Source organism: Sus scrofa, chromosome 6 (genome assembly GCF_054392235.1).
Source record: "Sus scrofa isolate SSC_HxYL_T2T_F1_AM1 chromosome 6, Sscrofa_HxYL_maternal_Yorkshire_Landrace_v2.0, whole genome shotgun sequence".
Classification (NCBI taxonomy): Eukaryota; Metazoa; Chordata; class Mammalia; order Artiodactyla; family Suidae; genus Sus; species Sus scrofa.
The window spans coordinates 10,712,171-10,735,736 of record NC_139388.1 but is presented as its reverse complement, the minus strand read 5'-3'; the positions used below and the strand labels follow the sequence as shown (position 1 = coordinate 10,735,736).

Below are 23,566 nucleotides of genomic sequence, written 5' to 3'. Positions count from 1 at the left end.
GATCGGGGATGGACCTGGTTGGGAAGATCAGGGAGAACGTCTCTGAAGCAGTGAGACTCAAGCTGAGATGTAGAGAAGGAGTAGGATGTTGCTAAGACAAGAGGCAGAGAGGACCATTCCAAGCAGGGGGAGCAGAGTGTGAAAGGAGGGGCTTCAGAGAAGCTGGTGGCCATGAGGACAGAGCGAAAGGGACTGTGGAACCCCCCCCATCAGAGGTGGTGTCTTCAGTTGACACTTCGCAAACTTGTGTTAAAGGTTTGTGACATACATCTTCCTGTTACACCCGAGCTTCCCTTAAGAATGAAACTGACCATATGGACGGGGGGGGAAAAAAACCAATCCTCTCTCCTGGCTTAGTTTTTGAGAAGGTTACTGAGAAATTATTATACATCAAATCTGAAATGAGTCACTTAATTGCTCTTCAGAGATAGCCTTTGCAAGATATTTATCTAAAATTTGTAATTACTTCAATAGAGAATATGCAATTACCAAAAATACGTACTACTGTACATTTTTATAACAGCATTGTTCTTCAAAATAATCCGTGTTTAATGATTTTTTTTGGGGGGGGGTCTTTTTGTCTTTTTAGGGCCGCACCCGCGGCACATGGAGGCTCCCAGGCTAGGGGTCTAATCAGAGCTGCAGCCTACACCAGAGCCACAGCAACGCTAGATCCGAGCTGTGTCTGTGACCTACAGCACAGCTCATGGCAACGCCGGATCCTTAACCCACTGAGCAAGACCAGGGATCAAACCCACAACCTCAGGGTTCCTAGTCGGATTCATTTCTGCTGTGCCACGACGGGAACTCCTAATGATTATTCTCCATTGAGCCTGTACTCTGCTTTCCATACAAGTTACTATGAAATATCAACTTTGCACATAACAAAATAAACTGTTTAATTACTTGAGAAAAAAAAGAAAGAAAATGAATGTGGGACAAGAGGCTGGGAAGGTTGACTGGGGCTGTTGGTACCACAGTTCAAAGGGCTGGCAAGGATGCAGGTGCCCACAGTAAATCAGACCAACCCGCACTATCAGTTACCTTCTACCTGATTGGTCAGTGGCTTCACACTTGCGCAGTGAGGGTTAACAGTGCTTGGTCTTTGCTGGGGGTGTCATTTAACATTTTGCAATATTCGATTTCCTTTTGAAGGGTGTGAGAGGCACAAATTCATTAGGTGCAAATGATATCACCTAATAACCCAAGCATTTGGCTTGTGCCATGAATAGTCATAAGCCTAGCCACCTAAAGTGGGGAAAAAAAATAAAGGTGGATTATTCCACGGATCTCTGTGCCTTAATTTAGACGATAAATTAAAAGCTCTGAGAAAGAAGAAATGAGTAATACTGTAATTAAGAAGCACATCTACCAAAGTCGTCTCTGGAAGATGACTCATTAACACTGTTCATCTTTGGGAGGGATGCTTAATATCCGAAATGAGTGTTGGGGAGTTCTCTTGAGGTGCATCGGGTTAAGGATCCAGTGCTGTCACTGCAGCAGCTCTGGTCACTGCTGTGGCTCAGGTTCAATCCCTGGTCCAGGAACTTCCACATGCCTCAGGTGCAGGCAAAACACAGTGGATGTTGAAAAGTAACACATTCATTGCAAGTAGACTTGGACTCTGGAATTTCTATGTTCTGTCAATTTAGCTACGGGAGTCCAATGTGAGTGAACCCGAGACTTTGATCTACAAGGAAGAGTGACTGAGAGAGGAAAACGTCAGGGACCATGGATTGAGCCACTGGAAAGGCAGAGAAAAGACTCAGACACAACCTCTTTTGGGATTTGATGCAAGTGGGTCTTGGCAGTAATGCAGGGCATGGATTGGGGTGGGCATTTAAAGAGCCGCTCACTCTCAGGGTCATTCAAACGGTGGTTAAGCACCCAAGAGTGAGGGCCTCCTTAAATTTTGCACCCTAATCACCTCTCTTGCCTCCTCCTGGTTCTGGGCTAATAAGTTCAAAGGAAGGAAACAGTAAGTTGCTATTTTGAGAGAATTATCTGCTTGACCAGAGAACAGCCAATGAGGATGGACAAAGAGAAATTTTTAAGGGGCCATTGGTGGGAACTCCAGTTTAGAAGAAGTAAGGAATACTCAGAGAGTGAGCAAGAGGGAAGGGGAAAAAGCCAGACTGTACAATCTGTCTCAAGCAAGCACAGTCCTTTTTCTCTGGGTACTTAAGTGACTGTCTTTTTAGGGACACACCCATGGCATATGGAAGTTCCCAGGCTAAGGGTTGAATCAAAGCTGGAGCTGCAGGCTTACACCATAGCCACAGCCACGTTGGATCCAAGCTGCATCCGTGTCCTACACTGCAGCTCATGCCAAGGCCATATCCTTAACCCACTGAGCGAGGCCAGAGATCGAACCCGCATCTTCATGGATACTAGCTGGGTTCTTAACCCAGTGAGCCATAATGGGGAACGCCCTGTCTGACAGAATTGTAATGTGACTTTTAAATTTTGTCGTAGCCACAGTCAGAAAAGTAGCAACAGCTGAAATTAATTTCAATCATACGTTTTCATTAATCCCGTGTATTTAAAATGCTATCATTTCAATACGATAAGATTGTTAAGGAGATGGTTCGCATTCTTTTTCATTATGATTAAGTCTTTGAAGTGGGCTGTGTGATTTCATACCCCAGGGTTGGGACCAGCCAGGGTTCAAGTGGCCGGCTTGCGGCCACTGCATCAGGCCACGCCGGGTCCACCAGACTTTTCTCTTCAGTGCCATGGGGAAAGCTTCCAAGCAGAAGAGTGCCTTAGGAAAATCTCTCGGGCAGCCACAAGGGAGACCAGTAGCTTTCTGGTTGCTGTCACCATCATCTTCTGGGCACTGTCACCTGCCCAGGCGCCCGAGTTTATAAACTGGTAACTTGGGAGCCAAATTCCTCTTTTCAGACTTGATCCTTTGACAGTGTGATTGGAGGAAGCTTTGGGGGTACAGATTGCAGAAGCCCTATCCTGGCTGTTTCCAGATTCCTGAAAAGGGCAAGCGTGGCCTCTCTCAGTTCCCACGTGGATCCCACACCACTCAGACAGGGCCCTGTGACAGACCCCTGAGATCTGCCATCTTTGGGTCCCTCCTCCATTGAAACTGTGATGCCAAAACTCACCGAGAGGCTTGAGGTACAGATAAGAATGAAGCAACCTATTAAGATGCCTCACGCTGGGCCTCATTAAGAATTGATCAAAAAATGGTAGTTGCTTTCTCTTTAAGAGTTGTCATAAAAGGCTTTTCACATCCCCAAGAACAGCCCAAGAGCTCAGAAACTCAAACAGCATGACTGGGCATCAGAGTCCTAACCCTTTCTCCACCCCCCACAGAAGGAACTTCAAGGAGTCAGTTCATTTCAATAAGAAACATCCCCAAAATATGCAGCTTAGAGCCAGCCCCACAGGGAACTTCTTTCTAGCATCACACTAAGCTTTAACTGCGAAGAAGACAGCTTTTCAGTTTCTCTGGTCTCTACCTTATTGGAGAAGCAGTTTAAAAACTATTCCTAATCTCCAAGGAATTTCCAGGTGCTTGATGACTTGGTAGGGCCATAAACAACTGCATTCTGGGAAGCCATTATGTGAGAATCAAAGGAAGCAGCACTGTCTGGGAGGAACTGGGAAAAAGCATCATTTTTTTTTTAAGTTATTATGGTTCTTTATTTTTTTAAATTACAGGATAGTTGATTTACAGTGTTTCTTCAATTTCTGTTATACAGCGAAGTGACCCAATCACACACAGTTCCCTGTGCTGTGCAGTAGGACCCCATTGCCCATCCCGTCCGAACGTAACAGTTTTCCTGATCCACTAACCCCAAACTCCCCGTCCATCCCCCCCCCACCCCCGCCTGGCAACCACAAGTCTGTGACCTGTTTCTGTTTTGTAGATAAGATCATCTGTGCCATATTTTAGATTCCATATATAAGTGATATCAGATGGTATTTGCCTTTCTCTTTCAGACTTACTTCACTTAGTATGAGAATCTCTTGGTCCATCCATGTTGTGCTTTTTTATAGCTGAGTAGTATTCCATTGTATATATATACCACCTCTTATTATATTTTTTATGATTTTTTCCATTATAGTTGATTTACAGTGTTCTGTCAATTTCTACTGTACAGAAAAATGACCCAGTTTTATATATATATAGACACATATATATATTCTTTTTCTCACATTCTCCTCCATCATGTTCCATCACAAGTGACCAGATATAGTTCCCTGTGCTATACTGCAGGATCTCATGGCTCATCCACGCCAAATGAAACAGCTTGCATCTATTAACCCCAACTCCCAGTCCATCTCACTCCCTCCCCCTCTCCTTTGGCGACCACAAGTCTGTTCTCCATGTCCATGAGTTTGTTTCTTTTCTGTGGAAAGGTTCATTTGTGCCATATATTAGATTCCAGACACAAGTGATATCATACAGTATTTGTCTTTCTCTTTCTGACTTACTTCACTGAGTATGAGAGCCTCTAGTTCCATTCATGTTGCTACAAATGGCATTATTTTGTTCTTTTTTATGGCTGAGTAGTATTCCACTGTGTATATGTACCACATCTTCTTAATCCATTCATCTGTCATTGGACATTTAGATTGTTTCCATGTCTTGACTATTGTGAATAGTCCCACAATGAACATATGAATGCATGTATCTTTTTTAAGGAAAGTTTTGTCCAGATATATGCCCAAGAGTGGGATTGCTGGGTCATATGGTAGTTCTATATTTAGTTTTCTGAGGTATCGCCATACTGTTTTCCATAGTGCTTGTACAAATTTACATTTCCACCAAGAGTAAAGGAGGATACCTTTTTCTCCACACCCTCTCCAGCATTCGTTACTTGTTGACTTGTTAAAAAAAAAAAAGCATTAGTTTTTTAGCTCTGACAAATCTGAGTTCGAAGCACAATTCTGTTACCAAAGGAAAGGTAATCTTTGGAAAACTGCTCATATCTATGAGCATCAAGGCACTGATCTGTAAAATGGGTATAATATTTATCTGGCAATGTAAGAATTACATATTCAAGGTATGAATGCATTAGTTATCTCTTGCTGCATAACTAATGATCCCTAAAACTTCTTGGCTTAAAACACCATTTGTGATCTCAGTTTCTGTGGGTGAGGAATCTGAGCAGGGCTTAGCTGGGTTCCTTGACACAGGGTCTTTCCCAAGGCTGTGGTCTCATTCCAAGGCTTGAGTGGGGAAGGATCTGCTTCCACGCTCTCTCATTGGCTGTTGGCGGGATTCAGTGCCTGGGTGTCAGTTCCTCATTGGCTGTTGGCTGGAGTTCCCCCTCCGTTCCTTGTCATGTGGACCTCTCCATAGGGGCAGCCCACAACATGGCACCTTGTGTCATCAGAACAGGAAGGCAAGAAGAGTCAGAGAAAGAGAGAGACTGCGAGAAGTCACAGTCTTGTATGACCAAATCCTGGAAGTGACAGCCCATCACTTTTGCTGTGTTCTGTTGGTTACAAGCAAGTTGCTAGGTCCAGCTCAGATGCACAGGGAAGGAATCACACACAGATTTCAGTACCAGGAGGTGGCTGAAACCCATTTAAGAAGCTGTCTGCCATGATATTTAAAGATCCTCAGTCAATAGCAGCTGTTGTTTTGACCAAATACGAAGGCACCTGGAAAGCCACGTTCACCAGAGAAATTGAAGAAATCTCCTGCATTACATTTCAGGGTCAGGAAATTTAACCAGCCCATGACACAATCAGTCTCCAAGAGGTTGACTCTAACCAACACTAGGTTAAACAAAGACCGCATTTAAAGATAGATTTGATTTATAACATGTCACCAAAACAACAATGTTTGGACATTAGGACTAAAAGGCACCTGTTTCCACTACATAATGTTTTATCATATATTCCAATCCCTTTCTAGGTATTTTAGGATGCCCATGTTTTTATGGGGATGAAAATAACAATATGCTACTCGATTTTCTCATTTAACAATATTATAAAGGCATTTAATCCTACTCTGCATTCTTTATTGTTAGCACTTTAATAGCTACATAACATTTCCATCCAGTAGATAAATGTAAGAGCCATGGTTTACTTAACTAATCCCTTATTCTATGATATATAAGTTGCTTCAATGTTTTGCCGTTAAAAGCAATGCTGTGATTGAGTGTCTTGTGTGTGGTAAGCTTTTTTCCCTGTAATTTGAATTATGTCTCTAGGATAAAGTCCCAGAAAAGCAATTAGAATACGTTACATTTTAATGGCTCTGTCAAGTTTTTATTCAAATGAGAAGATGGCTTTGCTTTTTATGTAAGCAAACACCATTCCATCCGCCCCAAACTAAGTTCTTCAAAGGCAGACACCCTAGCTTACTTAAAAATTTTTAAACCATAGCCTCTAGCCCATAAGCAGCACTTAGGGAATATTTGTGGACTGAAATGAGTGCATAACAAAAATATTTAAAAACCTGAGGCTTCAGTAAAAAAACATTTCAACTAGGAGTTCTCTGGTGGCGCAGCGGGTTAAGGACCCGGCATTGGCACTTCAGTGGCTTGGGTCCCTGCTGTGGCATGCGCTGGATGGCTAGCCCAGGAACTTCCACATGCCACGGGCGTGCACCCATACCTTCCACCACCGCCCGCAAATACTTCGACTAGATCTTTTTTTTTTTCTTTTAAGTCAAGAGATGTTGCGTTTCCATGTAGATATCACGAAGTGGTGTGGAAGACACTGTGCAAGCACTGGCATTGTTTCCATTTCCTTATTTTATTTAATCCTCACAGCACCCCCTAGAGGTCATTCTCCATACAGCAACCGAATGAAAGGCTCAAAGCTTAAATCCGATTACATAGGCACACTTGCTTTATTTAGAGGGACCCAGGAGGCAGCTAAGTACTTGTCTGACAAGCTCCCCTCATTGGCAAGGAAACAGAAGGTACTCTTCCACTGGATAAAATATTACATCTGTGGAAACTTCTACTTAAAAGAAAACAAAATTTCCAGGAACCATGGGAATTTTCCTCAAAGTAGTTCAACCTGTGTAATGGATCATTTTAAGCAAACTACGACCCAGGGTTATATAACATTTAGATAAGCAGGGCAAAAATGACCCTCGAAAAAATAATTTCATTGGTCAAAATTTACTCTGGCTAAAGTGCCCTGCCACTCTACAGCGTGTAACTCTCGGAACTCCACAGGACCCGCCTCCCGTTGCTGGCTTTTTGTTGTTGTTGTTTTTTAAAAAAATGTTCATCTTTTTATTTCAGGAGCTATCCTTCTCATTTTCAGACCCAGGAAGTCAAATTGCTTGCATAAGATCAGAGAGCCAGAATGACAACCCGAATTTATTTGCACGCGCCATTGGAAACCATCGCTAGCTTAGCTGCTAAACTTGAACCGCAGCGCCCCCTGGTGGGCAGAGGGTGGCTTGGCTTTTCCAGGCCCTCTTTTTCACTTGGGTGCCATCTTACCTAAACAGCGCTTCTGTTTTTCTCTCCCTCTCTCTCAGGTGAAGGAGGCCATGCAGCGGATCCACGACCGAGGCAATATCGGCAAATTAATTCTGGATGTAGAAAAGACCCCGACTCCACTGGTGAGTCAAAAGCAGAGGGATCTGTTCAGTTCAAGATCAGAGTCCAGCAGGTGCAGGCACAAGAGGGGGGTGGGCAGGTGGGGTGGACGGAAGTGCAGACAGGGGTCCGCCGGCCAGGGCTGGCGGAGGAAACCAGAGGTAACCAAATGAATGCCCAAGTGAGGGACTGGTCACAAAGGGGATGAACACTAGGGAGGAAAGGAAAATGCTTGGGGAAGAACGTTTCAAGAGCAATCTGACTGTAGTCAGGAGACGACGGAAACCACGCCCCACGTCTCTTACACCTGCTCACTCTTGGCTGCCACGAGTGGAAGGGATTCCTGATAAAACAGAATAAGTTCACATTCAGATGCCCAAAGTAATGACGCCGTCTGCTTCCGAGATGCCCCCCGATGGTTCCATCCCTTTGGTTTTCTTTTATCAGGATGATACCCTTCCATGCAGGAACCCCACCTGGAGTGAAGCATGTCACACTCACATCCCAGACACTCCTGCAAGGGTCTTCCACACAGACTTCCACCAAACTGCCCGGATCCAGAGCCCAGCGCTGAGCCCCTGTGCATGACCTGGGCAATTTCCTTTGCCTTTCTGGCTTCAGCCTCCCATATCTGCAAACCGGAGACTGAGACATTCTCATAAGCCCATTAAAATGGCATGCATAAAACACTGTCTCAAACATACAAAGTTCTAGGAAAGATTTAACCAAGAAAATACTTAGGAAGGGTGTTTTGGTTTGTTTTCTTGCATGTGTAGTCTCGAAGTTGCATCAGTGGTTGATAAAAGAACTCAAATCCTAGGATGTTGTAGTCCAATGAGTATATTTGCTTTTTTGTGTGTCTTTTTGTTTTAGGGCTGCACCCACAGCATATGTAGGTTCCCAGGCTAGGGGTCGAATCCCAGCCTACTCCACAGCCACAGCAACACAGGATCCGAGCCAAGTCTGCGACCTACACCGCAGCTCACAGCAATGCCAGATCCTTAACCCACTGCGCGAGGCCAGGGATCGAACCTACATCAGATACTACTCAGGTTCGTTAACCACTGAGCCATGATGGGAACACCAATGAGTATATTTTCAATGCATGGGTTTTGTAACTAGGATGTGGTCTAGGTATGACGGCCGTTTTAGGGAATGAAGGACGATTTAACGAGAGGATATTTTCAATGTGTGACTAGTAACCATATCAATATGGTTTTTTAAATGTTTACTAAGTTCAGGAGTGGACCAGCAAATGTTTGAAGACAGATGAGGGATCAGGGTTAGGCTAGGATCCCAGGTCTTCTGGGCATCTGTGTTCTGTTCTTTAAACACATGACCAAGTCTATTGCAGCTGCATCAACAGAGGGGGCGTCTAGAGCCCTCCCAGATGGCTTGTTGCTTTCAAGCAGAAAACAGCTGCTCCTGGCTTCCTGCTTGTCCATCATACATGAGGTCCTGCTGGGCTGTTTGACCAGAGCAGGATTCTCAACAGAGCAGGACCTGAAAAGCCACCTTTCGGAGAGAGGGCCCAGGACCTTCCTTGGCATATGTCGTTGTTCTTGTTCCTGAGTATCAGGAGTGCTCTTACCCCCTGGGACCTAGAGATGCTGCAGAATGGGCCAATTAGATCTGTGGTACTTGGAGTGTCTCTTGGTGGGAGGGGCCTCATCCCATCTAGATGGAGATCAGACTTGAAGGAGAGAGAGCAGATGGTCAAGGTCAATTTCAAGGGCTAGGACCAAACGCGAGAGGACACAGCACATGGTCAACGGGAACCTGTTACTCCCCACTCGGTAGGTATTGGCAAGCGGGCAGCAAGAGGCTCCCACAGGCACCTTCTCCTATCAGAAGGGCCCTGAATCCCTGAATCTGCCCAGCTAAACCCACGGCAGGGCACACGCCCTCCTCTGGAAACTCGCTGGGCTTTGAGACATGGGGCAGCCTGCTGGCAGAAGGTCATTGCTGCTCATGGCTCTGGATGTGGACTTGCCGGGAGGCCCTGAGAGCATCTCTTATGCATGGGGCCTTCTCTTGTTGAGGCTGGACCAGAGGAGAGCTGGGCTCATCTCATAATGCCTATGGGGTCAGAGCAGCCATGGGGCTGCTTCCTCTAGACCCCATGGCCTCAGGGGCAGCCCTGCTCTGGTCCTGGCCATCTCACCAGTGCCCTGGAGAACAATGACGACCTCTGCAGGCTGCTGACCTCTGCGGCCCCACAACTTTTTAATTCCATCACTAGTCTCCCTGTGCGCTGCCACAGAACAGAACTAATGGCAATAGTTACAACTATGGCTACTGCATGGTTGTTGAGAAAAGGGGGGGATGGGCATGAGTCACCGGGTACCTTGGTGGATATGGAATATATGCTAATAAGGGAGAGCTCTCACAATTATGCATTCATTATTCTAAAAGTATGCACTGCATACCTAGTGTGTGTCAGGCACTGAAGCAGTTGCAGAGGACACATCTGGAAGGAAGCAGGAGACCAGGTCATCACCCTTGTTGATACAGTTGCCATGGTGGAGCAGGGGGACATCAGTCAACAAGCCATCCATACATGGGGCACTGCAGCTCTGGGTCTGTGCCACAAAGAAGGGCTCACAACAGGGGGGCAGCTCCCCTCAGGGAAGTCTGGGAAGGCTTCTTTGAGGATGTGGCTGAGAGCTAAAGGGAAAGCAGGCACTGAGCAGACTGGAGGGTGGAAGGCTGGTGCTCCAGGGAGAAGCCTGTGCAGCTGCTGGGAGGGGAAGGTCCAGTTCCAGGTCAGACCATGTGGTGGTGGTGGCGGGGGGGTGGGGGAGGTGCTGAGATTCAAGGGCTGATTCCTATTTGTATGAGGAAGTGGTGAGAGCAGGCAGGGAGGGACCTAGGTTAGGGGGATCGGGGGTTCCGGATAAATGACCAAGATCAGGATCCAGGAACAAGAAATCTAAGGCATCGTTTATAAAGGGGCTGAACATGCATAGGACTAGGATGGTTTGAACGTATATGTTTGGAATGTCATGTGCTCGGTAATTTGCCAGGTGCTCCAGACACACCATTTCCCTTTGTTTCACTTGGTTCTCACGAGAACTTTATAAGGCAGATGGGTTTATCCCCATTGCAATGATGCAGGAAATGGAGACAGAGAGGTGTGACAGGTGTGACAGGTGTGCCAGGTGCTGGTGATGATAGGTAGGTAGATGGACGGAGGGATGAAGGATGGGTGGATGAGTGGATAGACAGACAGGCAGACAGACAGATAGGCAGAACTAGAAAGAATCCACATCTTCACAGAAAGGACATTCCAGCGGGGAATGTAGACAGCAGAGCAGATAAACACACATTTGTTACTACTAGCCTTCTGGCTTGTAAGAAGTGACAGCGGCAGAATTTGAACCCTGACCAGCCTGTGCGGTGGATGCTGTCAGGGCCTGCTCATGCCCCTTGGCACTCCCGTTGCCCTGCATGCTGGTGGTGTCCTGCTGGCTCCTGCCCCTCTCTGCCTGAGAGCCTCCTCTGGCCATGGGAGATGCTTGGGCTACACACAGGATGGGCCAGAATGCCAGGGAGATAACCCACCTGAAGTGCTCCCTGCCTCGTCATTACTGTGGGGCAATCGAGATGTGTGTCCCTCACTGCCTCCCAGTGGGCCCAGCAAGACCGAGCCCCAGTTGCTCACGGCAGGAGCAGGGGCTAAAGATTCATACATCCTGTGCCAGCTTCTTCACCTTTCTCGTCTCCTTCCCTTCCTCCTGACCAGGGCCTCCCGGGCGCATCTTCCCAGTTCCCAAAACCTGTGCTCAATGCTATCTCAGAGTCTTCCTGGGGTACCCCACATAAGTCAGCTGGGACCATACTTTCTTCCTGGGGAGGCAGGTGACCTAACGCTCAGCCCTGGAAGAAGTCCTTTCCACAGGGTTCCAGCAGATGCTCAGAGCAGGTAGGAGACAGATGGCGGAGCCCTCTAAAGAGTCCTCTTGAATTACAGATGGCCAATGACAGCACGGAGACCAGCGAGGCAGGCGAAGAGGAAGAGGACCACGAGGGGGACGGCGAGAACAAAGAGAGGATGCCTTTTATCCAGTAAGCCCGGGACCCAGGCAGGAGGCTGTGAAGGATGCTCTGGAGGAAGAGGAGCCGGCTGAGAAAACTCTTCCGTGCCCCCGTGAACAAATGCTGTAGTCCAGTGCGTGTTGTGTTTGTCTGCAGTCAGCTGAGCTAAAAAGCTGTTGATCACTGTTGTTTCTGAAATTAAGTGCCAAGCCCACCCCGTGCAGTATTACGTCCCTCCCACTCTGTGTGTTTCCCTGCCCCCGCCCCATTTCCAAACCATCCATCCTTGGGTCCTCTACAGTTCTAGAACAGCCTTGCAAACTCATCCCAGGCCACAGGTCCAATGCTTAAGAGACCAGCCAGGGGCAAAGACAGGATTGGACTGAAAGGTGTGATCAGGGGGCGCCATCCAGGTCCTAGAACTTTTTGCTGCCAGCCACCCAGGCTCCCAACAAGAGCACCTGCCAATGTGGCTGGCAGAAAGAGGGCAGGCCAGGAGGTGGTGCCATGAGCCAGTAAGTTTAAGATCTCTTCAAGGAGTCCTTTCCTTCTTCCCATTGAAGAGGCAACCTCCTGACATTCATTTGTTTCATGGTCGAAAGGCTTCAGCCATCCTTCTCTCATCCTCTGATGCTTGATCCCTTCGCTGGTTCTTAACCATAAACATAGGGAAAGCAGTGTGGGTTTTTCAGGATAGAAGATGGGTCAACAGCAGAAGTGTGAGGACCAGCCACAGAGGTTCCGCCTCTGAAACCACATCTCATGAGCAGGCTCCTCTCTCCGCCTTATGTATTTCATTTGAATGTTAGGAAAAGGAGTTCCCGTCGTGGCGCAGTGGTTAACGAATCCGACTAGGAACCATGAGGTTGCGGGTTCGATCCCTGCCCTTGCTCAGTGGGTTAATGATCCGGCGTTGCCATGAGCTGTGGTGGGGGTTGCAGACACGGCTCGGATCCCACGTTGCTGTGGCTCTGGTGTAGGCCGGTGGCTACAGCTCTGATTGGACCCCTAGCCTGGGAACCTTCATATGCCACAGGAGCGGCCCAAGAAATGGCAAAAAGCCAAAAAAAAAAAAAAAAAGAACGTTAGGAAAACTCACCAGGAGTGGGATTATTTCAGAAGTCAGCATTGAGGCTTGCCTGTGTTCGTGCCATGCTATTGGCATGGCGGATGAGGCTAGTTTCGTTTCCTGGTACAGAACAGCCACCTGCACCTTGGACTCCCCCAAAGACCTCCTTTGGAGACCATACTGGGGGGGGGAATCAGTGAGTACCTCTTTTTCTTGCCAAAGCACGTTCCAACCAGTAACAGACTCTAGTGATACAAAAGGCTGATGTGTCGTAGCTGAGGCCGAAGGCGCGCTCCTCTCCTCTGAGATCTCAAATTATGGTGCAGACTTTTTGCAGGGCCCTGCTTGTTGGGAATCAGGGACCAAACTACTTGCTGGCATCCCCGTGATTAACTTTCCAGCTCCCACACTCCGCCCCTGTGCCATGTGACATGACTTGAGGTGACCAGTTCCTCTGGAGGAAGAAAACGAGGCTCAGAGTCTCCACGGGGGAGTGGGTGGGGGGTGGGGGGTGGCGTGGGGTCCCTCATCCTCTCCTTCCGGTATTGCTGTCCCAGAGGGTGGACGCCATCACCCACCAACGAGGCCAGAGACTCAACTGCACTCTGGAGGATCTCCGAGGGTTCCTACGTTGCCCAGGCTCTCCACCAGTGACTCTTAGGGTAGACCCCCCCCGCCACTTCCCCCAGGGATGGCAGTGAACGCATTTCAGCGATTGCCTCTTTTCCTCCCTCAGTCCGTTGGAAACAAATGTCACCCCATCACCCGTGTTCTGTTGTTTCCTATCCTAAGCTTGTGCTGATGACGGATGCGTGCCAGGTATGTATCTGAAGGAGGTGTCTCCTCACTGTGAAGGTGCATATGAGCCGTGAAGACGGAGCAAAGCGTGTCTGCAAGGAAGACAATGACCTGAGGGTCCCTTCCTAGTCCGGGACTCGCCAGCATTCCATTTAGAAAGACCACATGCAGGCTATACACACCCTACCCACACACACCCCCAGCACTTTCACTAAAGGCTGTATTATTGGTCATGTTTCTCCCATAACCAAGCGGCCAATGAGGTTCTTCAGAACCGCTAGCCAAGTGACATTCCTGGTGAGCTGGACAGAGACGGCATTTTTTAGGGCTGGGGGAACAAAAGACCCACTAGGCGCATCAGGGCTCTTCTCCAGGGGAGAGGGAAGGCTCCGTTCCGAATCCAGCTGACCTTCGTGATGTCCAGAGGATGAGCGTGAGAAGACATTCTTCTCCAAATCTGTTTTCTCAGCGATAAGGTGAAGACAATACTCTTAAGTTAGGCTGAATAGTCCAAGAAAACCCTGTGTCTCCTTAGGATGCAGAAGTAGAAGACACACTAGAGTCTGACCAATAAGATCAACTTAGGCCATGAAGAATAGGGAAAAAAAATAAAATGTCCAAATTAACCCTTCAACACATTCTCCTTTGAAGCATCGTCTTTGCTGTCACGTGGTTGGTTTTCTGAGGGAAGGGTCGAGAGTGTCTCAGGTTGCCTTAAAGGAACTGTGAAGGCTTCTCTGTAACTTCAGCTTGATGGGAGTGAACGGAAACATTGTCTCATGTATTTGTGGCTTTAGAGCTTTTGTTATATTGTGCCTACAAAGCAAATTATGTTTACATAAAAAATATAAATAAAGTATTCAGCATAGCATAACCTCGCCTGGCATAAGTTCCCTCACATCAGCAGGTGTGGGGAAAGCAGCCCCATTCTTAAAATGCAAAAAATGGGCGACGACAAAAGAAAAGAGAAAACACAGGTCATGGACAAATCTTCAGAGGAGAAACTAAAGGCTACGTAGCGAAAATAGGAGTTGAGATGAAACGATATTCTGGAGTTCCCGCTGTGGCACAGTGGGTTAAGAATCCAACAGCAGCAGCTTGGGTCCCTGCGGAAGTGCTCCATCTACAGCCCAGTGCAGTGAGTTAAAGGATCCAGCGTGGCTGCAGCTGCATCTCATATTCAGTCCCTGGCCTGGGAACTTCCATATGCTGCAGGTGTAGCCATAAAGTGAATACATAAATAAATAATAAAAAAAGCCATTCAACTTCCCTCAAGCAAGAAAGTGGCACCACTACATAAAAGAACTATTAAAGACATCATATAATAATGATCATTATAAAGTATTTTTATGAGATACCCACTATGCTATTAAAATATATATAATTTATTCATATATATATACATATTTATATATATATATAAACTCTCTTTCCCTCCTAATAGCCCTGAAAGGTGGCGTTAATCATTACACCCATTTTGTAGATGACAAGACTGAAGACTGAGGTCTTGCACGAAGATCACACAGCTAGTAAGTGATGGAAGCAGGATTTGGAGCCAAGCCAGAATCCATGCTGTTAGCTGCCCCATCATGCTGCTTCTTGGCTTAAATAAGGGTAACAGACAATGCACTTCAAATGACCATCTCCTGCTCACTAGAAACTGTCCAGGGATTCTCTTTCCTCTCATTTCAAGGATATGTTTGTCAACTTGTTTTGCTTTGTAGCAAATAATATGCACAAGAAACTTGCTAGGTTTTTGGTTTGTATTTTTTGGTGTTTTTTTTTTTTTTTTTTTAAGTCTGGCCCTCCATCCAAGTACTGACTTTAAGACTCGCACATCTTGGGAGTTCCCATCGTGGCTCAGCAGTAATGAACCTGACTAGGATTCATGAGGATGCAGGTTTGATCCCTGCCTTTGCTCAGTGGGTTAAGGATCTGGCGTTGTCATGAGCTGTGACGTAGGCCACAGACGAGGCTCAGATCCTGAATTGCTGTGGCTGTGGTGTAGGTCTGCAGCTGCAGCTCCAGTGTGACCCCCTAGCCTGGGAACATCCATATGCTGCAGGTGCAGTCCTTAAAAAAAACCTCACACATCTCAACCATTTTCACTTCCATGACCCCGTATCCTCAGGGTTATCAAAGAGATGCACAAAGGCAAATCTCCAATGAACGGCAAAGATTTCATGAAGGAGGAATTCGTGATTAGGGACACTTGGCCATGGTTGCTTTGTTTCTCGGCGGGAAGCAAAAAAAAAAAAAAAAAAAAAAAAAAAAAAAAAAAAAAAAAATTACAGCTAGGTTCCATGTCAATAAAACACCACATACAGGAGTTCCCATCGTGGCTCAGCGGAAATGAATCTGACTAGCATCCATGAGGACACGGGTTCCATCCATGGCCTCACTCAGTGGGTTAAGGATCCGATGTTGGTGTAAGCTGTGGTGTAGGTCGCAGACATGGCTCAGATCCTGCATTGCTGTGGCTCTGGCATAAGCCAGTGGCTACAGCTCCGATAAGACCCCTAGCCTGGGAACCTCCATGTGCTGCAGAGTGGCCCTAAAAAGACCAAAAAATAAAAAATAAAATAATAAAACACCACATACATAACCTTGAATTTACAAGGTAGAAAAGTCAGTTGCACTGTCGGTGAAATTCTTGCAAAAATCCCTGTACAAAGAATTTTCTGGTATGTTCTCATGTAATACTTATGTACTCTGTCCAAAGCTCATGGCTTCACATAGCCAGTGGTGGTGCACTGTCTCATGTCAGCCAGGCCCGCAGGAAAAACTGGAATTTCAGCTAAGATCCACACCTTCACTTAGAACTCCGAGAATGGGGACGAGGACTTGCCGTTGGATACAAAGTTCTTTTTAGCTGTGCGGATGAGGTTAGCGCGGAGGTAAACTTTTCAAAAGCCATTTGGGGCAGAGGGAAACATTCGCACAAAAGCAAGGAGATAAGAAATTTTGGAGGATGTATTGGAAGAATGAAGAGCAGAAGAGCGTGGCTGAAATTCACACTTGTGAGGGTGGAGGTGGAGAAAGGCATGATGGGAAATCCGAACAGGGTAGGAGACCTTTGAGAGCCCAACTGATGGTCCCGGGTTTCCATGGCAGGGAACAAGGTTGTGCAGTGGTGGGACACGAAAGCCTGCGGGTGTGTTGGTGATTACGGAGTACAGGTGGGGTTCAGAATGTGAGATGAGTTTAGGGAGTTCCCATCGTGGTTCAGTGGGTTAAGAATCTGACTGGTATCATGAGGATGCAGGTTCGGTCCCTGGCCTCGCTCAGTGAGTGAAGGATCTGCCATTGCCATGAGCTGCGGTGTAGGTCACAGATGCATCTCGGATCTGGCGTGGCTGTGGCTGTGGTGTAGGACGGCAGCTATAGCTCCAATTCTACCCCTAGCCTGAGAACTTCCATATGCTGTGAGTATGGCCCTAAAAAGATAAAAGAGAGAAAGAGATGAGCCTAAAGGTGGTCCAGAAATAGACATCAAGTACCTGGACTCCTGTGCCCTGGTTTGCACCCTCCAGAATCAGACATTGAAACAAGGGTTTGGATGTCAGCCAGACTGGGAGGTGATCCCAAGGAGCACAGGTGGGAGAGAGGGAGCATAAAACTGGAAGGAGAAGAAGCCAGTTCAGGGTGTGTGGATGAGCAGGACAGCTCTGTGGGGGAGCGGGGAGCTGCCCCACGTAAAAGAGGAGGACGCTCTGGATCTCATCAAGCCCCACACATCCCCAGGCAAGGGCAACTCCCTAACAAGTGTGTGGATTCTCTGATGCTCTTTGCGGGGTTTTTTTGTTTTTTGTTTTTGGCTGCATCCATGGCCTGAAAAATACCAGCTGCCAGGGATCAAACAGCAGTGGCAATTCTGGATCTTGAACCCACGGAGCTGCCAGGGATCTCCAGATTCCCTGAAGATCTTGACCTTCCCACAAGAAGGCACTGGGGTGTGCGCACTGGGGAGATGGGGACAGGTACCCACGGCTCCTACTACGATGCTTCCATGGAATGTAGCCTCTATTCTGAAGTCCAAGGGGAAGGGTTTGAGGCTTTCTGAAATCTACTTCCCAGGTTTACTAATCCCTGCCCCCACGGCACCTATTCCATTAGCTCATACTACCCTCTTTTCCAAATCCAAGCTGCAGTTGCGACCTATGCCACAGTTGCAGCAATGCTGGATCCTTAACCCACTATGCCAGCCAGGGATCGAACCCTCATCCTAGCCCTTTGGAGACATCACTGATCCCACTGGGCCACAGTGGGAGCTCCTGGTTTTTTGCTTTGTTAATTGGTTTCTTGACTTGGAGAGTAGTTTCTGCTCAGAGGACACCACCAACATGCCCCTCCCTCGGACCATGAGAAGTTACTTCATTGGCATCTTGCTACTAAATTTCCAGTCTCTTCTTTCTTGGGGCCAGAAGATCCTGGCTCTAAGTTAAACAAAACCACATGTTGGTTCGACAGATTTTTAATGAACATTATTGGGTGCAGGATCCTGTTCTAGGTCCTAGAAATAGAGAAAATACAGGCACACTTTGTTTTACTGTGCTTCGCAAAAATTGTGTCTTTTTTACAGATTGAAGGGGTTTAGCAACCCTGCGTCAAGCAAGTCTATTGGTGCCATTTTTCCAACAGCATTTTCTCACTTCATGTCTCTGTGTGACATTTTTGCCATTCTTGCAACATTTCAAAATTTCATTTTTTTACATTGGCTATGGGGATCTGTGATCAGTGGTCTTTGATGTTACTGCTGCAAAAAGCTGCCTCGCTAAAGACTGGCAGCTTTTTTAAGCAATATGTTAAAATTAAGGTATGTACATTGATTTAAAGACATAATGCTATTGCACATGTACTAGACTATACTATAGTGTAAACACAACTTTTATATGCACTGAGAAATCAAAAAATTCATATGACTCTCTTTACTGCAATATTAACTTTTTGGGGGTGATCTGGAACCTACAGTACGAGGTCTGCCTCTAAGACAGAGGTCTTCCCTCAAGAAATTTGCAGGCTGAAACTTTGCTATCCAATAAAAATACCAATATGAGCCACATAACGAAGTTCAGTTCACATTTTAAAAAGTAGAAACAAATTTAATTTTAGTAATATTTTATTTAACCTAATATGTATAGAATGTCATCGATTCAACACAGAGTCAACTAAGGGTGATGAATGAGATATCTTATTAGCCTCCATCCTAAGACTTCAAAATACAGTGTGTATTATATACACATAGTATATCTCAGTTTGCACTAGACACATTTCAGATGCCCAGCAGCACTTGTGACAGATGCTTTCGTCTGGGACAGGCAGGTCTAGCTAGAGGAAGACAGAAATGGACTCCAAGATACATAACACCGACGCAAAGAGGCAACGCCAGGGGGCAGAGTGGGGCACAAGGCAGGGAGGAGACGACTCCGCGATGGAGGACAGTGTCCCTGGAAGGGGGGATGCCTGAGTGAAGTCCTTTAAGCTGAGTAGTCGTTGTTCATGAAAATAATGGACTTAGAGCACGCAGCTTTGTGCCTGGTACCCACCTAGTGAGCACAATAAACACTAGCTTTCTTTCCTTACCCTTATGTGCCAGTGCCGGGAAAATGGGATGGTTAGGAAATACTTAGTAGCTCCCCCACCCCTTTTCTTTAAAATGAAACAAAAAACAAAACAAACAAGAGATAATCTATAGATCTCAATATCTCACTTGTGGATGTGCTTGTGGGAAAAGAAAAAATAAGTTGTTATGGATTTAATGCGTTCCTCCAAAAGTCAGAGGTTGAAGCCCTCCCCCTCCCGCATGAGATGGGTTAGGCGGTAATCAGGGTTAGGGGCAGGCCTGAGGGTGGAGCCTCATGAATGGGATTAGTGCCCTTACAAGGGTCATGAGGGAGCTCGCTTCCTCCCTTTCTCCCTCCGCCCCCTCCCTCTCCCTTTCTCCTTCCCCCCACCCCCTCTCTCTCTCATGGAGACAAGGGTATCAGAAGTCCATAACCCACAAGAGAACTCTCTCAAGAACTTGACCATGCTGGCCCTTTGCTCTCAGACTTCCAGGCTCCATACTGGAAGAAATAAAGTTTGGTTGTTTATAAGCCACCCCACCTATGATATTTTGTTAGAGCAGCCTGAACCATCTAAGACATAAATGTTTTACATTCTCTGCCTTCAGTAGAATGAACAGAGCTCCTACTACCAGCCAAGCAAAGATTCTGGGAAGTATGTCCTATGACTTGTTCAAATTGGCACCCAAACACCCAAACAAAGGAGTGACTCAGACAGGAGCAAGTGAAACCCCAGTACCACATGCATAATCACCCACGTGTGTTGTGATTCAGAGCCTAAACCCTGGAATCTTTGCAAATCAAGAATCAAATTTAGGCAAATGGCTTGGCATTTGAGCTTCCCCCAACTGAAGGGGGAATGATCATACTGCCTATGTCCTAGAATCATTATGAAGATCAAAAGTAAAAGTATATACACGTAGCCAGATTGAAACCGTGACACTCAAGTTCCAACACGGAAGGCAGATGGTAGATGCTTTCAAAACAAGTTTTTTCATGCATTCAACAAACACTAATCAAATACCTCCCATGTTTTCTACACAATATTTTTAGTGTTTCAGCAGGAAAAGTAAGAAATACATAGTCTCTTCCACGCAATCAGGAGTTTAAAATTCAATGATATGACAAATAAATTTTATGTCTTGTGCCAAGGGCAATTTATTTGTAGAGTCTGCCTTGGTACTGGGAGCTTATGTGGGCTGAGTGATAAAGATCCCTATATTTGATGAATAATGTCCATCAGGAGCAAGTGAAGCAGGTGGTCCAGGAGAAGCAACTATTTTTAGGGCACATGGGTGGAGCAGGGAAGGGCAGGTTCATGGGATGGGCCGTTTAGCTACGTGTGCATCAGAGAAGAAATAAAAGAGCAATAAGAATGGATTCTAGAAACCCATTACTATCCCTTCAACGGTTCTAGTTTTTTGTTTTTTTTTTTTTTTGACCTTTTAGGGCCGCACCTGTGGCATATGGAGGTTACCAGGTTAGGGGTCCAATAGGAGCTGTAGCCGCTGGCCTACGCCAGAGCCACAGCAAGGAGAGATCCAAGCCACATCTGCAACCTACACCACAGCTCACAGCAATGCTGGATCCTTAACCCACTGAGTGAGGCCAGGGATCAAACCCACAACCTCATGGTTCTTAGTCGGATTCGTTAACCACTGAGCCACCACAGCTCAGTTCTTGATTTTTTTTTACTAAAAAAGGGGGATTAATCAAGGAATTACTGGAAAATGTTTCCAAGTAAGAGGAGAACATGGGAAACCGTCTCCAAATCAACACAGTAATTTCACTCGGTCCAGTTTGGGGAGGCAGATCAGACGTGGGGGCATACTGGAATAACATTTCTTTGGTGAGTCTCCCAGAGTCCATCCGTAGCCTATCTGGTCATGAGTTAGGACAGACACTACACAGGTTTGAGTGGGAGAAAAAGAACACCTTTCAGGAGGAAAACAAAGAAGGGCTGGCGATGCAGGCTTTCTCTGGAGAGCTGGACCTCTATGGAGGACCCCAAAAAGTAAATCACTACCTACTGGAGTGGAAGTCAAAACCAACAGAGCACCATGACCCGTGTGGCATACTCACAAACACTCGTGTTCACATAGGCTTGAAATCATTTTCAGAAAACTGTCCCAGCTTAGAGCTTTGAGATTTCCATAGAGTGAAAGTGAATGAAGAAGGCAGAGCATGGAAAGAAAACTAAGATTTAGGATTTGCTATTTGCCAGGCATTTTACACATATTCTCATGGAATCAGAACAGTATCTTGAAAAGTAGTCCACGCCCCTGCTACAAGACTGAGGACACTAAATTCCAGAGGGGCTAGGTGGCCAGCTCATGTTCACTCAGCCACAAAGTATAGAGTCCCATCTAGGACCCAGCACACGGTGTAATGGACAGGTTTCTTCTCAGCAGCTGGGGGAGATGGAGGCTGGCAGTTCCAACTTAACATCCTCCTGACAGGTGCTCATTCCTCCCCAACCCTCACCTCCCCACCCTCACCCAAGGACAAAAACCTTCCTCCCGTTGGCTCTGGTGTGAATCTTGGTACCCTCAGGAAGGCTCTGATTAGCTGGCCTGGGTCACATGCTCCTCCATCAGCCAATCAGTGAAGCAGAAGGGTGGCTATTCTGATTGGCTAGCCTGGGTCATGTGCCCACCTCTGGGACTGGTCAGGGTAGGTGCGGGCAACCGGATTGACAGAGAGAGATCCCTACAGGATGGGCTGCTAGGCAGTTGAAACTGTGTCCACTGTAGTCTGTTGAGGACTCATTGTGCATCAGACACCGTTTTTTGTTTGGTTGGTTGGTTGGCTTTTTTCTTCATTAGTTTTATTTTCCAGACACTGCTTTAAGCCCCTATGGAAGTCACCAGTGATGCCTCCCCACATATTGTCTGGATCACCTGAGACCTGAGTCCACCTGCAGCTGGAGGCAGTTCCTGGCCCGCTGACTGCTTCCCACCTCCACACCTTGCCCTGATCTTTCTTCTTCTGCGCCTTCTTTCAACTCCAGTATCATAGGGCACAGATGGGCAAAGGTAACCTAGAGTTACCACGGTGGGGACTGGGTGGGGAGCAGGGGGTAACACCCCCTGGGGCAGCCTCAACCATGGAGGATGGGAGCTAGTGGATAAATGCCCAGATTTCCTTCACAGAGCATCTCAAGGGTTCCCTCAGTGGGACTGAGCCCAAGTTGCCCATGACAGTGACTGACTCAGTGGCTTTTCTTCCTTCCTTAGTTCATTTTTCCTACAGCCCCACTCCTGCTTCTTGAGATCACCTTCCACGTGAACTGGCTGCACCCATGTCCTCATCTGGGGGCTACTTTGGAGGAACCAAGTAAAGATAATAGCACTTTGCACATATTAACTCTGCAAGTTTACTCATAACAACACTCTACAGTAAGTGATAAAATCCCTACTTTACTGATGACAAAATGAAGCCAGAGAAATTAAATAAAGTACCCCAACATGCACACAGCAACTGAGTTTCCAGAATTTGGGCTCAGAAATCAAAATGAAGCTCTTTTTAAGGCCCAAGTCACTGAAAATGCACAATACTACTTAAGAAGGTGGAAAAATTATCCCAAATCTAAGCTACTGTCAATGAAAATGACCTCTGGAGCCAGCCCTTCTTAGTTTTTCAAACGTCTACCCAGGGACTGAGAAGGGATTATTGCTGTTTTCCTGATTCTGGAGCATTCCACCCAAGGCCAGCAGGATGAGGTCCAGCAACCCTGAGGAGGTCAAGGGCTATGCTGTGAAACAGGATAACGACCAATACGCACAACCGCAGTAAATCTGATCTCTTCATCTTTGCAAAAACAAACATAAAGACCTATTTACTGAGCCCAGGCTCATGCTGAGGTTGACTGCTGATGTGAAGAGCTGGTTTGTCTGTTGTCTTTGGGGGCAGACGTCAGAAAATCCCAATGATCCTTGAGAATAATCAGTTAGCAATGCAGGAAGCCAGTGCACCATCGAATCGACACTGAGTGTTTAATTGTTAACTAGATGAATATTGGAGTTCTTGCTGTGGCACAGTGGGTAAAGAATTCGACTGCAGAGGCTTGAGTTGCGGTAGAGGCACAGGTTCAATGCCCAGCCTGGCACAGTGGATTAAAGGATCCAGCCTTGCCACAGCTGTAGCTCAGATTCGATCCCTGGCCTGGGAATTTCCATATGTCTCAGGTGTGGCCATTAAAAAAAAAAAAAAAGTTTAGGAGTTCCCATTATGGTGCAGCAGAAACGAATCCGATTAAGAACGATGAGGTTTCGGGTGTGATTCCTGGCCTAGCTCAGTGGGTTAAGGATCCAGCATTGCCGTGAGCTGTGGTGTAGGTGGCAAAAGCGTCTTGGATCTGGGGTTGCTGTGGCTGTGGTGTAGGCCGGTGTCTACAGCTCTGATTAGACCCCTAGCCTGGGAACCTCCATATGCCGGGGGTGTGGCTCTAAGAAGACAAAAGACAAAATAAATAAATAAAAAGTTTAAATCAAATAAACTTTAATAAAAAAAATTTTAAGTATATCTAAAGCTCCTATTCCCACTCAGAATCTCCATGCCTG

General features: G+C 46.6%; 2 protein-coding genes across 4 annotated transcripts in view; one reads left to right on the top strand and one right to left on the bottom strand.

The window, feature by feature from the left end:
* The window catches only part of VAT1L (vesicle amine transport 1 like), a 161,495-nt gene extending 147,184 nt beyond the window's left edge, over window positions 1-14,311 (top strand). Inside the window, exons 8-9 of the mRNA XM_003126850.7 lie at window positions 7,475-7,558; window positions 11,509-14,311. Coding sequence (XP_003126898.3) covers window positions 7,475-7,558; window positions 11,509-11,607 — 183 coding nt within the window. The 3' untranslated portion in view covers window positions 11,608-14,311. The remainder of the gene's footprint in view (window positions 1-7,474; window positions 7,559-11,508) is intronic.
* LOC110260909 (uncharacterized) overlaps window positions 1-23,566 on the bottom strand; it is a 255,762-nt gene that overhangs the window by 176,847 nt on the left and 55,349 nt on the right. The window lies entirely within an intron of this gene.